Raw genomic sequence first — 13,027 nt, forward strand, 5'->3', positions numbered from 1 at the left:
TGGGGAGCCGGGGTCGAGGACAGGCTTTGTAGGGATGTTCTTCCAATGATGGCACGGGGAGGGTCGTGAGTTTGATCTTGGCAGGTTGCCAAGTGAGGATGTTCGGGAGATTTCATACCGCGGATGGAGCTACGGAGGACAAGGATAGGGCGAGAAATGGACAGCATGCATGGCCAACCGATTCATTTGTAGTCTTCATCTATGAACATCATGATATATCGACTCCAGGACATGCGGTCGTCTCTGGAGATACCCAGCACCATTGGCCCGCGTCTATCGTGTCTTCTATGCAAAAAAAAAAAAAAGCAAACAGAGAAAAACAAATCAAAGAACCCTCCCTTCTCTTTCCTGGTATATCCCAGAGTCATCGGGTCATTCCATCATTCTCTTAGGCCCGCTTAGGCTTTCCCACGCTACCGTTTTGGGTGACGGGGGCCGTGGACACATGAGAAACGTACAGGCGGCGCTCGAAGAACTTGAGAATCTCATCGATCAAACTGAGAGATATATTAGCACTTGAAACGGAGTTCCACAGACGCTCAGAGGAAAGGGAAGGGGGAAAAAGACTTACATGACAGGAGCGCTGATCGCCAACACGGCCTGCCACTCGATCAGATTCAAAGGCACAATCGCAAAGAGTCCCTGAAGGAAAGGAATGTAGAGAATGGCAAAGTGAAGGCTCATCGACAGCGCAATAGCATAGATCAGCATGGGGTTGTTGCCCAAGAAGAAAGTCAGGAGGGACTCGCTGGACGACAGCGCATTCATCGCATTCAGCATCTCAATCACGACCAGAATAGAAAGCGACACGGTCGAGGCAGACTTGGACATGTCGTTGCTGAACATTTCGCAGCCAATCTCAGGGAATGAAGCAGAGCAACGGTGGAAATGCGTCTAGAAAATTACCCGATTGTCAGCGGATAAAAAAAACCAAAAGGGAAAAAAGACCCGATAAAGGCCCGGAGAGAGGGAGGGACAGAACGCCCATAGCTTGAAAACTTACCAGCTGGTAGAAAGAGATCTGTGGGCCTTCGGGGTTATACATGAACCACCATACGTAACCAAACACAGTGGCAGCACCAACATAGATGCCGATCACCATGTAACGGAACAATAGCCAGCCTCCAACAAGTGCCTCGTCGCGACGACGGGGTGGGCGTCTCATAACATCGTGATCAGGAGGGTTGAAGGAGAGAGCAGTGGCGGGAAGACCGTCGGTAACCAGGTTGACCCACAGCAGTTGAACCGGAATTAAAGCTTCGGGCATGCCCAGGGCAGCGGTCAAGAAGATAGATACGACTTCACCGATGTTGGATGAGATAAGGTACCGGATGAACTGCTGGGTATTGCTGTAGATGGAGCGACCCTCCTCAACAGCGACGGTGATGGTGGCGAAGTTGTCATCGGCAAGGACCATATCAGCGGCCAACTTGGCAACGTCAGTACCAGTACCCATGGCAACACCAATGTCGGACTTCTTCAGTGCAGGCGCATCATTGACACCGTCACCGGTCATGGCAACGACGTGGTTCATAGATTGGAGGAGATCAACCAGCTTTGACTTGTGTGCAGGTTCGGTGCGGGAGAAGAGAGACGCGGTCTGAACGGCCTTCAATTGCTCGGCTTCAGTGAGGCTATCAAACTCTCGGCCAGTATAGCTCTTGCCCTTGAGGTTCTCGTTGGTTCCAAACACGCCGATTTGGCGACAGATAGACTCGGCGGTGTTGGGGTTATCACCAGTGATGACAATGACGCGGATTCCTGCCTCGTGGCACTTCTTGATGGAGTCAGCCACCTCAGGACGCGGGGGTCGAGCATGCCAACCAGGCCAATCAGGGTCATGTTCTGCTCGAGTTTGGCATAGTCCTCAGAGGTCTCGGCCTTCTTCAACAGGGGGTTTCCGGAGATGTCGCTCACGCTGGCAATAGCCATGACACGGAGACCGCGGTTACCATATTCGACGACTTCCTCGGAGAGCAGCTTGGAGTGGTTCTTGGTGAGAGGCACACGAGATCCATCGGCACCCTGGATAACATGAGAGCAGCGCTCCAGAATGGTCTCCGGGGCACCCTTGACCAACAGCTTCTGCTCCTTACCCTTACCAACGAGAACGGACATGCTCTTACGGTCGCGAGAGAACTCGTAGGTAGCCTGAAGAGGAAGACGGGATTCGTAGTGAGCACTGGCAGCATGGAGGCGCTCGGAAGCAGGGAGACGGAAGAGCTTCTTGTTCACAGCGGAGTCGGTGGTACCAATCTTTTCGACGAGACAACGAAGAGCAGCCTCAGTGGGTTCGCCAATGTTGGAGAACACACCGGACTTGGCGTCGTGGGCAAGAGTAGCAGCATTACAGAGAGCAGAGACCTCGGCCAATTGAGCAACAGTTGATGAAGAGACAGCGACGTCCTCAACAACCTTGCCATTGCGAGTCAGCTTGCCTTCGGGAGCAAAAGTAGTACCCTCAATATCAATCTCCTCAAGGGCATCGCCAGAGCTGGTCAAGTAAACAATCTTCTCCACACTCATTTGGTTGGTGGTCAGGGTTCCGGTCTTGTCGGAGCAGATCACACTGCAGCTGCCCAGTGTTTCCACCGAGGGGAGAGAGCGGACCACGGCGTTCTTCTGGGCCATCTTGCGAGTGCCCAGAGCCAGACAGGTAGTGATGACAACAGCGAGACCCTCGGGGATAGCGGCCACACCCAGGGAGACGGCAATCTTCAGGTAGTAAATGGCACCCTTAGTCCAACCTCCGAACGACGGGTCATTGAAGTGCTCAATGTTGATAACCCAAACCAGGACGCAGATCACGGTGATAACCTTGGCTAGCATGTCGCCGAAGTCATTCAACTTCTGCTTCAATGGGGTTGGCTCGGAAATCTGGGAGGTAATGCTGTCGTGAATGTCGCCGATAGCGGTGGATCCGCCAGTTAACACCACAAGAGCTGTGGCATGCCCGTTGACTACAGTGGTGCCGGAGAAGAGCATGTTGATCTGATCCTGCTTGACAGCCTGGCGGTCCTTGATGATCCGAGTTTCCTTACTGACACTCTCACTTTCACCGGTCAGAATGGCCTGGTCCACGCGGAAGCTGTTGCTGTGGATAGATAGGAGTCGACAATCGGCCGGGACGCGGTCTCCGACAGCAATCTGGATCACATCACCGGGTACCAGCTCCTCCGCCTTGACACGCTGAGCTTTTCCATTTCGAACAACCTTGGCCTCATTGGCCGAGTATTCCTGCAGAGCGGCGATGGCCTTCTCTGCGCTGCTTTCCTGGGTCACACCGACGACGGCGTTGAGGATCAGAATGGTCAGAATCTAGAACCCGGAGAGGGAAGGCCAGGGTTAGTGGTTGAGGTCCAGATCGAGCACCGGGGGGATATCGGCGAAAGCACGTACCACAACTGGATCCACAAAGGCAGTCCAATCGTCTCCTTCTTCAAACAAGGCCAAAACAAACGAGACCGCAGCAGAGCCCAGCAGAATGAGGACTAGCTGGTCTTTGAATTGTTCCAAGATCAACTCCCACATGGGGGTTGGGGGCTCTTCGGCCAGGGCTGGAGAGAGAGAGAGATTCGAGTCAGCCTCAAAACGCCTCTATGCGGTTTCATCGGTGGGAATGGAGATAGTACTGACCATTCGGACCATATTGCTGTCGGGACTTCAGAACCGCGTCCGGGGACAGACCAGTCTGCTCAGAGACATGAAAATGCTCCAAGGCCTCCGCCGGCGTGTATAAAAAGGAGTTCTCCATGGTGGAAGACTCTTCCTCCGGTCGAGGATGCAATTGATGGAGGGGGAAGGAAGCCGGGGCGAACGATGCTGCGGAGAACTGGGGAAGAAGGAGAGGAAGGAAATAAGGAAAGGGATTGAAAAGGAAAAGGAAACCGGATTAGACAAGCAGATACATAGGTATCACCGGTGGCCAAAAGTCGGAACGGGCCCCAGCGCGCGAACAGGGACAAGTAGCGTCGTAATATATAAGCCGGGATTTCTTTTTGGACGATCGCGAGCGGAGACAACAACGTGTTCTCATCCAGTTGAGTCCATCCCCAGGCGCTGAGTCAGCAAGGGGCCACAGGGCTGAATGACTAATGAACCCTCATCCACTTCGCGCAGGCACTTGGTTGACTTGGCCCAGTCACTACGAGCGCTGAGGTCTGGATGCGTTCCCCTACATATCCTCGGCATCCTTCCTGGCGGCATCTCGGTGGCCTCACTTTCCGGGGATGGCGTCGGGATCAGCTTTGACCTCGCAGTGATTTGGAATGGGCCACCTCCTCGTCGACGCAGCTCTAGTGCGGCTCCCTGTCCCTGCGATGTGGTGTGCCAGGGGTCCCCGGTATCTCTGCCGAGAATTGCGATGAATAATTACGGGCCCCTCTTGCCCCCTCTAGGCTGCATCGTTCTTGTGCCTATCGGATGCAGCCAGTGGAGTTTCCTCTTTCGCTTGGTCAAGACGCTTCTCACCCGAATGCTGTCATCCGGGCCGTCGATTTCTCTCCGATGACCATTTCGTGGGCCTGGCTTGGGCAGGGGAACCCAAAAACAGCCATCCGGGCGGATCCCATTATCCCCGCTGTCTCTGTCTTGATCTGGCCTGGTCTTGAATAGAGGCAATGGCACCCAAATTGCGCCTCGATCTATGTAAATTCTCTTTTGAATATAATCCCCGTATTCCCTTTGCGGTTCTCTTTTGGTGGCTGGCGGAAGGCGGTTTTCGACTCGGGCCCCTCTGCACACAGGCTTTGTTCCTTTTTCCTTTCCGCGCAATGGTTCCATGGACGATCGGATTTGCCCTTTTACGAGTGGGACGAATGCATGATAAGCACGCTAAATTTCTCCTTGCGTGTAGGGCTGAATCTAGCTCTGCCCACAGTTGCATCATGGTAAGGCCCTCCTCCACTCGTCAGTGGGCCGACTCTCCCTCTCGGAGGCAAATCACGGTGGACGATGACGGTGTTGGTGATTGGATAACTTTGACTAGCTTCGGCATATAAGCATAATAGCACATGGCAAGCGTCGATAGAGGACGTCGCTTGTTGACCCTATCCATTCTATACTTTGTGAGGGGGCTCTGGTAAACTGGCGGGATGGGGTTAAACCCGCAGCAGCCAGTCGACACGAAGCTCCATCCTGGCCATTGTGCAGATCCAACCGGACCAGTCCAGCGTAGGGTGAGGTGGGGGGGAGCACTCGAGCCTGGTGCGACGTGGAATGTTCTGCAGATGAAGATCAGACTGTAGTTAGGGCAGCGGAAGTATCAACGGGGGCCGGGGACGCATCATGATTAAACCCCATTGTCCCCGTGTCCGCCCCGATCGGCTGCTGGTCGATATGTGCAGTGGATTCACATCCTCCATGGCCCTCAATTTTGTCGATGATTGACACAATCATCCGTGGACCAGAGCCCGGATGATGTGTCGTCGAGCGGGCTGGCCACTACATCATCGCCAGTCGCCTTGTCAAAGGGTGCTGGAAGGTTCGATTCCGTCATTCTCATCGCCAGACCTGTTCGTCCCCTGCACCGACCCGATTTCCAGCCTGGACTACTTGCCAGTGCGAGACCAACCTTTTTAAAAGTCTCCATCGAGGACGATCTTGTATGCTCTCCACGCAAGACATCTTGCGTGGAGGGGGGGACCTGAAACGGGGATTTAATGTCTGGTGTTTGAGGTTTAGTATTTCGGCGTATTTGAGGACGATACGGTACCGCAAATACCATGAAAAGCCGCAATGGCAACAGTAAACAGTCGTAATTTTCGTTCTTCGTTTCTCGTCATGTCCCTCCGATGAATAAAACGCACAACGACCAGGTTCTCATCCGCTCGGGCTGATTGGTTCCTGCGATTGCAGCAGGGCCCTAGAGCCTCCAGATCATGAGGTTTTAGACGGATCTCAGAGGGCTGTGCTCGGGACCTTCCGGACAGAGACACAGAATACAGAGGCCAGCCAGAGGACCGGCCCCGGGCCGTATGGTTCGTTCTGCGTCATGGCAATACGGGACTCCTGCCCAAACGTACCCGAGCAGCCAAGTGCCCCCAGCGATACAAGTACCCAGTACCTCCGTTCCCGTACTACCGTCCCCCTTTCCTCAAGTAGAGAGTACCTCCATACCCGGTATTGTTATGGTTCCCCCCCAACTGGCAAACTGATGGCACTCCCTCACTTCGCTGGAACTCCATCTCTCCTCTCTTCCCCCCCACTTTGCTCCTCTCTAACCATCATCTTCTCTGCATCCCCGACCCTCTGGAATCTCTCAAGATCTAATCCCACTCTACCCTCCCAGCCATCCCCGTCCTATTCATCCACAATCACCATGGGTTCTGAGGTACGTGCTTGCCTGGTCGTTACCCCTCTATCGGGCGCGCTCTGAGCTGTCACCGCCATCGCAATCCCACGCCATTTCTCACCCTCCCCTCGCGCTCCTCCCCCTCTTTTTTTTTATTTTCGGATATTGGACACGTGCTGACTCGCATCTTCACCATGCAGCGTGAGAAGTAAGGACAGGATCGACCCTCAACTACCGTTCCCCCTCCCCCGGATGACAGGACTGACCCTCATCTCCAGCAAGACGTTCCTCGCGAGGCTCTGCGAGCAGGCCGAGCGCTACGATGGTAAGACTTGATGTGTCTGGACCGTCATCGGAGAAGATGAGCTAACGCGATGCCTTTTTTGTTGGTAGAAATGGTTACCTACATGAAGGTCAGTGTCGCATCATGAATTGTTTATCCCACCGGCATCATCGCTAACCGTTCGAGCAGGAAGTCGCCAACGTATGATCATCTCTGCTCTCTGCTCCCATCGACTCGATCGTTGCGTGATTGACATTTTTGCTCTCTTTTCTCTGTAGATTGGCGGCGAGCTCACTGTCGACGAGCGCAACCTGCTGTCCGTCGCCTATAAGAACGTTGTCGGCACCCGCCGGGCCTCGTGGCGCATTATCTCCTCTATCGAACAGAAGGAGGAGTCCAAGGGCTCCGAGGAGCACGTCACTATCATTCGTGATTATCGCCAGAAGATCGAGACTGAGCTGGAGAAGGTCTGCCAGGATGTCCTCGACGTCCTGGACGAGTCCCTGATCCCCAAGGCCGAAACCGGCGAATCCAAGGTTTTCTACTACAAGATGTGAGCGTGCACCATCTCGTCTGCCCAATCACTAGGTTTTCGATGTCTAACGCCCCACACAGGAAGGGTGACTACCACCGCTATCTGGCTGAGTTTGCCTCTGGCGGCAAGCGTAAGGATGCTGCCACTGCGGCCCACGATGCCTACAAGGTATGTTCCGACTCTCTGCTCTCCCGAGCTCTTTGGGCCTTCACCCCCCTCATGTTTCCCTTGTGTGTCTTGGGAGAGGTAGTTGACGGACAGCTACTGACTACTCGTACCAGAATGCCACCGATGTTGCTCAGACCGATCTCACTCCCACTCACCCCATTCGTCTTGGCCTCGCGCTGAACTTCTCCGTCTTCTACTATGAGATCCTCAACTCGCCTGACCGCGCCTGCCACCTTGCCAAGCAGGCCTTCGACGACGCCATTGCTGAGTTGGACTCCCTCTCCGAGGAGAGCTACCGTGACAGCACCCTCATCATGCAGCTCCTGCGGGACAACCTCACCCTCTGGACCTCGTCTGATGGTAACGAGGGTGAGGCTGCTCCTAAGGAGGAGAAGCCGGAGGGCGAGGCCGCTGCCACCGAGGCCCAGAACGAGCAACAGCCCGAGGAGGCCAAGCCCGCTGAGGCTGAGTCTTAAGGAGGAAAAGAGAGCTGTGACGCGAAGGGGTTTCGCGACGAGCCGTATGCCGAATTGGTAAGGGGGCGTTCGCATTTCTTCCTGGAAGTGGTTATGCAAGTCGCTTGTTTGTTTTCACCGCAGCGTGGCTTAGTTGGGACCGGCACCTATCTTCTTGCACGTGTTCGGGACCGTGTGGGTCGGCCGGCGGAGTTTGATATTCGGTTGACGCGAGCGAAGAAAAGGGGCTGAGTGGAATTTCTCTCTCTTTTATTGTCTCTATTCCCACTCCAGCACGATTCAATGTGTTTATTTTCTAAATTCACCTGGTCCCTATCCCCACATATGAGCGCCTCCTTCCTCCCCTCCTCCTGGGACGGGGTTGATAAACAGTAAAAGATTATCTGTAACTTTGTAGATATCGGTTTTTACCCCGTCTTGCATTTCAGTGACGATTAGAAGGTTAACAGCCTCGACTATGAACCTGTCCATTATATCTCCGGCGAGTGTTAGCCACTGCTGTATTTGAAGAATATACTCAAGGGTATGGCGAAAATGGCCTTAAGGGCATTTATCATTTGATATAGAACATGTGATATCGATTATCAAACAAAGTTTTCTTCAATTTATTTCCTTTTTCCCTTGATAAAGCGAGAGAAGTAAGCATGGTTTCCTGGGGCTCTTCCCCTGTTGTCCACTGCATGTAGTCCATTCTATAAACACACGCCTTCATATCAAATTCCTGGAACAGCCATCTCATCCAAGCCTCCATTTCCACGCCTAGTACGCCGCCTGTCTCGGCTTCGAAATGACCAGTCATTGTCACAAAAGCTGAAGTTGGGCGTATCAATGGGGTGTCTCAGCAAAGTATCCGATAAATATCTCTGGGGACTTTGTAGGTCGAGAAGCTCCCCCGAGCGAGGGGAAAGATCTAGACACACAGGAGCAATCTAACGGCGGCAAACTAGGTCGAACGAATACTATGCGACAGGAATGCCCAATAAGTGACCCGTCTATTTTTCCAAGGCGCCCAGATCCTGCTTTTTGCTCGTAATTGATATAGTTCCAGATCCACCACGCTCACCAAGTGGAAGAACTTGCCACTCTCCCGGCTTCTATAGATATGCCTGATCTAGATTTATCGTCCTGGCCTGGGCAGCAGAGTACCTGAGAAAGACTCGACTTGAAACGATAGGGTTCAATTGAATCCAGGAGGACGAGGAGAATGATTCAAGTCTCGTCCCAAAAAAAGCCAACACGGCGAGCCTTGATTTCTCATTCCCACCCCTCCAAACTTAGGTTGTTGTCTGCGCTGTAGGCCAAAAAAGGAGTGGTCGATTATCTTCGGAAAAAGCCAGACTATCCTGCTGAATACAAACCACAGCAGCCTCGAGTGTTGACCATCTATACATCTCTACCTCCCACACTATTTCAAATACACCCGTGTACGTCCTCCTCCTGTGGTGACAGCTCCCCCTTCCCCTCGTCGTGGTTCCGGGAGTGGAGCGAGGCCTTGTGAGAGTCTCTGGGGGAAACGGGGAAGGGTAGGTTTACTTGTAGATGTTGATGGTGCCGGTGAGAGGGATGAAAGAGAGCTGCTTTTGTCATGTTGATTTTGTTCTATGTTTATTGCTCATGCAAGGGAGAGGCGGGCTCAAAGCAGATGAAGACAGTGTACATGCTGGGATTCGAGAGGAAGAAAAAAAAGAAATATTGCATTGGACATCAGGACCAAAAGCCCAGTATTCCGTGAGCAAAAGTATACAGGTAGAGAGCCCCGTTCCGGTTACACAATGTATATTCTCAGAAGTCTCTCAATCCAAAGGGGAAGAGGGAGGAGGGGATGGGAACATGAATAGCAATGAGAGTCGAAAGAAGAGAAAAGAAAGGAAATACTGATAATGTCGTCTATCACATGAAATCATCATCTCCAAGGCCATCATCTCCGTCATAAGCAGTGTTATCAATGTGGTTGTCACGGTTGGCAACGAGAGAAACCTTAGTCTTAGCGGCCTTAGTCTTCTTGTTGCCCTTGTCCGCAGCACGCTCCTCACGCATCTTTTCGTTGCTAGCGGTGGTCAGAGCGCTGGCAATCTTCTTGATCTCAGTACTGGGAAGCTCCTTAACCAGGCGGCGGGTGAACTCCTGGGCCCAGAGGGCGTAGTGGGGCTTCTTGGAGTGCGGCGTGATCAGCGGGATCAGAGTATCGGACAGACGGGTGAACTGGTCCTTGGTGGTGGGCTTGAAGAGCGCCATCGAGGACAGATCGATGGAGTTGGTCGGGTCCGCACTGTCGGTGATGACGACGGCCTTGGGCGCGCCGCGGTTGCGGTTCATATCGATACTGGCGAAGAGGTCCGAAGCGTGCTGCAGGTCGGCGTCCTTCTCGGTCCGGCGCAAGCGCTCACGGCGCTCACCCTCACTCTCCTCCTCGAAATCATCCTCCGCATCAGCATCACGACGGCGCTGCTCGCGGTGCTCTTCTATCCGCTGGGCCTTGGTCTTCTTGTTGGCGGCGGCAGCAGCCTTGGCCGCAGCCGCAGCCTCCTCGGCCTTCTTGGCCTTCTCGCGCTCTACCTCCGAGTCTTCGGCGGCATCCCAGGAGTCAAGGACCTAATTATAAAAGAAAAGTTCCTATATTAGCGTGGATTTCAGGCGACAGATGTCTTATAGAATGCGCAGCGAATGAGGTATCCAGGGTGTTGAAGATCCTTACATCGTCCTCTTCCTCGTCGTCGAATCTGCGGCGGGGAGCAACAGGGGGAGGCGAAACGCTCTCCTCCTCATCATCTGCAATAGAACCAAGAAATTAGACTATCAGAACTAGGAGCACAGGAGTACGGGAGGGAGCGAGGAAGATAGCAGATCAGATCTAGCCAGTGATCACAAATATCACGGTGGCGGCTCCGCTAGTGGCAGAAGGATAAAGGATAAGAAACATACCCCACTTTGAAGGCGCCATGCTGGGCAAAAGAAAAAACTTTTGAGATCGGGGCAAAAGGAGGGCCCTAAAAAGGATGCGCTACACGCAAGAACGAGGAAACGGGAAAAACGAGGGGCGAGCCCGGCGATAGTATGCTACTCCAACAATAGAGGGGGAGGGCAAATTTTATGTGGGACACTTTATCGCCGGCGGGATGAGAGCCACGTGATCCGGGCTCATTGGTGCCCGACAAGCATGATTCCTGAGATGTTACAAAGTGGAAACAGTGAGCGAGGTACTCGTATTACGTACAGGCAAGGAAATTATGAATATGCTACGTTTGCGAGATATGATTTTTTTTGGTTGAAATAGTCTCTTTCATTTCAGAAAATCTTATTAAGGTTCATAATCATAACTGATGGCGTTTCTGTAGACATACTCCGGCCACCTCAATTTTGCTTTTCCCGCTCCACCTGAAGCCTGCACAGTCATAAGCAGAAGACTGGATTTACAGGTTGACGGAGGTGCGGAAGTTCTTGCCAGCGTAGATGGCGTTCTCACCGAGCTCCTCCTCGATACGGAGGATCTGGTTGAGCTTAGCCAGACGCTCGGAACGGGCCGGGGCACCGGTCTTGATCTGGCCAGAGCGCAGACCGACAGCAATGTCAGCGATGGTGACATCCTCGGTCTCACCGGAACGGTGGGAGACCATGACACCCCAGCCGTCGGCGTAGGAGTCCTTGGCAGCCTGAATGGACTCGGTCAGGGTACCGATCTGGTTGACCTTGAGCAGGAGGGCGTTGCAAGACTTGAGCTCAATGGCCTTCTTGATGCGCAGGGGGTTGGTGACAGTCAGGTCATCACCGACGATCTGGAAGTCGGAGGTCTTGTAGAAGTAGCTCCAAGCCTCCCAGTCATCCTCGGCGAAGGGGTCCTCAATGCTGACAATGGGGTACTTGGCAGCCAGCGACTTGTACAGGTCAGCCAGCTGCTCGTAGGTGAGCCACTTGGTAGGGTCGCTGTCGGGGTTCTTGAAGTCCAAGTCGTACTTCTTGGCATCTTCCTTGTAGAACTCGCTGGAGGCAACATCCATGGCGATGGACATCTTGCCAGTGTAGCCGGCCTGGTCAATGGCCTCGGCGATCAGGTCCAGAGCCTCCTCGGCAGTCTGAATATCGGGGGCAACACCACCCTCGTCACCGACGTTGCCAGCAGACTGGCCGTACTTCTTCTTGGCGAGAGCCTTGAGCTTCTGGTAGACCTCAGCACCCTGGCGGAGAGCCTCGGAGAAGGAAGGAGCAGAGCTGCCAGAGTTCAACTCGTCAGTGACTCAATTTCGTAGAAAAAATGATAATGCACAAGCCAATGAGCCGCGGGGGACGAGCAACTTACTCAGGGACAATCATGAACTCCTGGAAAGCCAGACGGCCACCGGCGTGGGAGCCACCGTTCAGGACATTCTGGAAGGGAACGGGGAGGACATAGGGCTTCTTGGTACCGGCAAGGTCGGAGATGTGAACGTAGAGAGGGACACCCTTCTCAGCGGCAGCAGCCTTGGCAACAGCCAGGGAGACACCGAGGATGGCGTTGGCACCAAGGTTGCCCTTGTTGGCGGTGCCATCGAGCTTGTTGAGGAACTCATCAACCTTGGCCTGGTCCTTGACGTCGAGGTTCTCCTTGATGAGAGCGGGGCCAATGGTCTCGTTGACGTTCTTCACGGCCTTGAGGACACCTGTTCACCAATATGAGATTAGTTTCCTCTTCGTGGAGCTCTCGACACCAACGGGGTTAGGGATTGCCGTCACTTACCCTTGCCGCCCCAGTGGGTCTTGTCACCATCACGCAGCTCGACAGCCTCGTGTTGGCCTAGACTCTTTCATTAGCATCTCTGTCATATCTTTCATGGGCATTGGAGAATTGTCCGGTAGGCTAATTAGGGCCCAAGACAAGGTAAAATACATACCAGTGGAGGCACCGGAGGGAACAATGGCGCGGTGCAGACCGGTCTCGGTGACAATATCCACCTCAACGGTGGGGTTGCCGCGCGAGTCGTACACGGAACGAGCGTGAACCTTGGAGATAGGCATTTTGCAAGTAGGAGAGCTGATGAAGAAAAAGATCAGTCAGGTTGCAAGAAAGAAAAAAAAGGAGAAAAACGAGCGGCCGCGGGCGTATTAAGACGAATGTAGCGTGTGACTAACGGCGGGGGACGAGGTTCACCGATGACCCAAAAAGACACTCCGGACGGGGAGGGAAGAGAGGGGAAGCTGATTTGCTTGAGGGCCAACAAATGCGGATGGGGCAATTGCACACGGCAACGGTCACCGGAGCGCTAGTTGGGTACCTTTTTCTGCTTTGCTTTTCTTGGGAC

At 53.6% G+C, this 13,027-nt stretch overlaps 4 protein-coding genes across 4 annotated transcripts; 1 reads left to right on the forward strand and 3 right to left on the reverse strand.

The window, feature by feature from the left end:
• Window positions 1-388: 388 nt before the first annotated feature.
• N7462_006887 (calcium-transporting ATPase) lies at window positions 389-3,754 on the reverse strand (the record flags this gene model as incomplete). The annotated part of the gene is made up of 6 exons (XM_057078605.1): window positions 389-497; window positions 572-894; window positions 1,004-1,765; window positions 1,825-3,318; window positions 3,400-3,557; window positions 3,637-3,754. 6 exons carry the CDS (start codon window positions 3,752-3,754, stop codon window positions 389-391), a joined length of 2,964 nt encoding a protein of 987 aa, XP_056931275.1.
• Window positions 3,755-6,319: 2,565 nt separating this feature from the next.
• Window positions 6,320-7,754, forward strand: N7462_006888 (14-3-3 adaptor artA-like protein; the record flags this gene model as incomplete). The annotated part of the gene is made up of 8 exons (XM_057078606.1): window positions 6,320-6,331; window positions 6,493-6,500; window positions 6,571-6,617; window positions 6,686-6,705; window positions 6,765-6,776; window positions 6,854-7,128; window positions 7,191-7,278; window positions 7,392-7,754. The coding sequence occupies 8 exons, from the start codon at window positions 6,320-6,322 to the stop codon at window positions 7,752-7,754; spliced, it is 825 nt and encodes a 274-aa protein (XP_056931276.1).
• A 1,890-nt stretch (window positions 7,755-9,644) lies between these two features.
• N7462_006889 (eukaryotic translation initiation factor 3 subunit J) lies at window positions 9,645-10,695 on the reverse strand (the record flags this gene model as incomplete). The annotated part of the gene is made up of 3 exons (XM_057078607.1): window positions 9,645-10,346; window positions 10,450-10,523; window positions 10,677-10,695. The coding sequence occupies 3 exons, from the start codon at window positions 10,693-10,695 to the stop codon at window positions 9,645-9,647; spliced, it is 795 nt and encodes a 264-aa protein (XP_056931277.1).
• A 469-nt stretch (window positions 10,696-11,164) lies between these two features.
• aspf22 (enolase acuN) lies at window positions 11,165-12,743 on the reverse strand (the record flags this gene model as incomplete). The annotated part of the gene is made up of 4 exons (XM_057078608.1): window positions 11,165-11,960; window positions 12,049-12,388; window positions 12,466-12,522; window positions 12,620-12,743. The coding sequence occupies 4 exons, from the start codon at window positions 12,741-12,743 to the stop codon at window positions 11,165-11,167; spliced, it is 1,317 nt and encodes a 438-aa protein (XP_056931278.1).
• Window positions 12,744-13,027: the final 284 nt, after the last annotated feature.

This window comes from Penicillium macrosclerotiorum (assembly GCF_028827735.1).
Source record: "Penicillium macrosclerotiorum strain IBT 26536 chromosome Unknown utg000007l_segment0_segment0, whole genome shotgun sequence".
In the NCBI taxonomy this organism is placed as follows: Eukaryota; Fungi; Ascomycota; class Eurotiomycetes; order Eurotiales; family Aspergillaceae; genus Penicillium; species Penicillium macrosclerotiorum.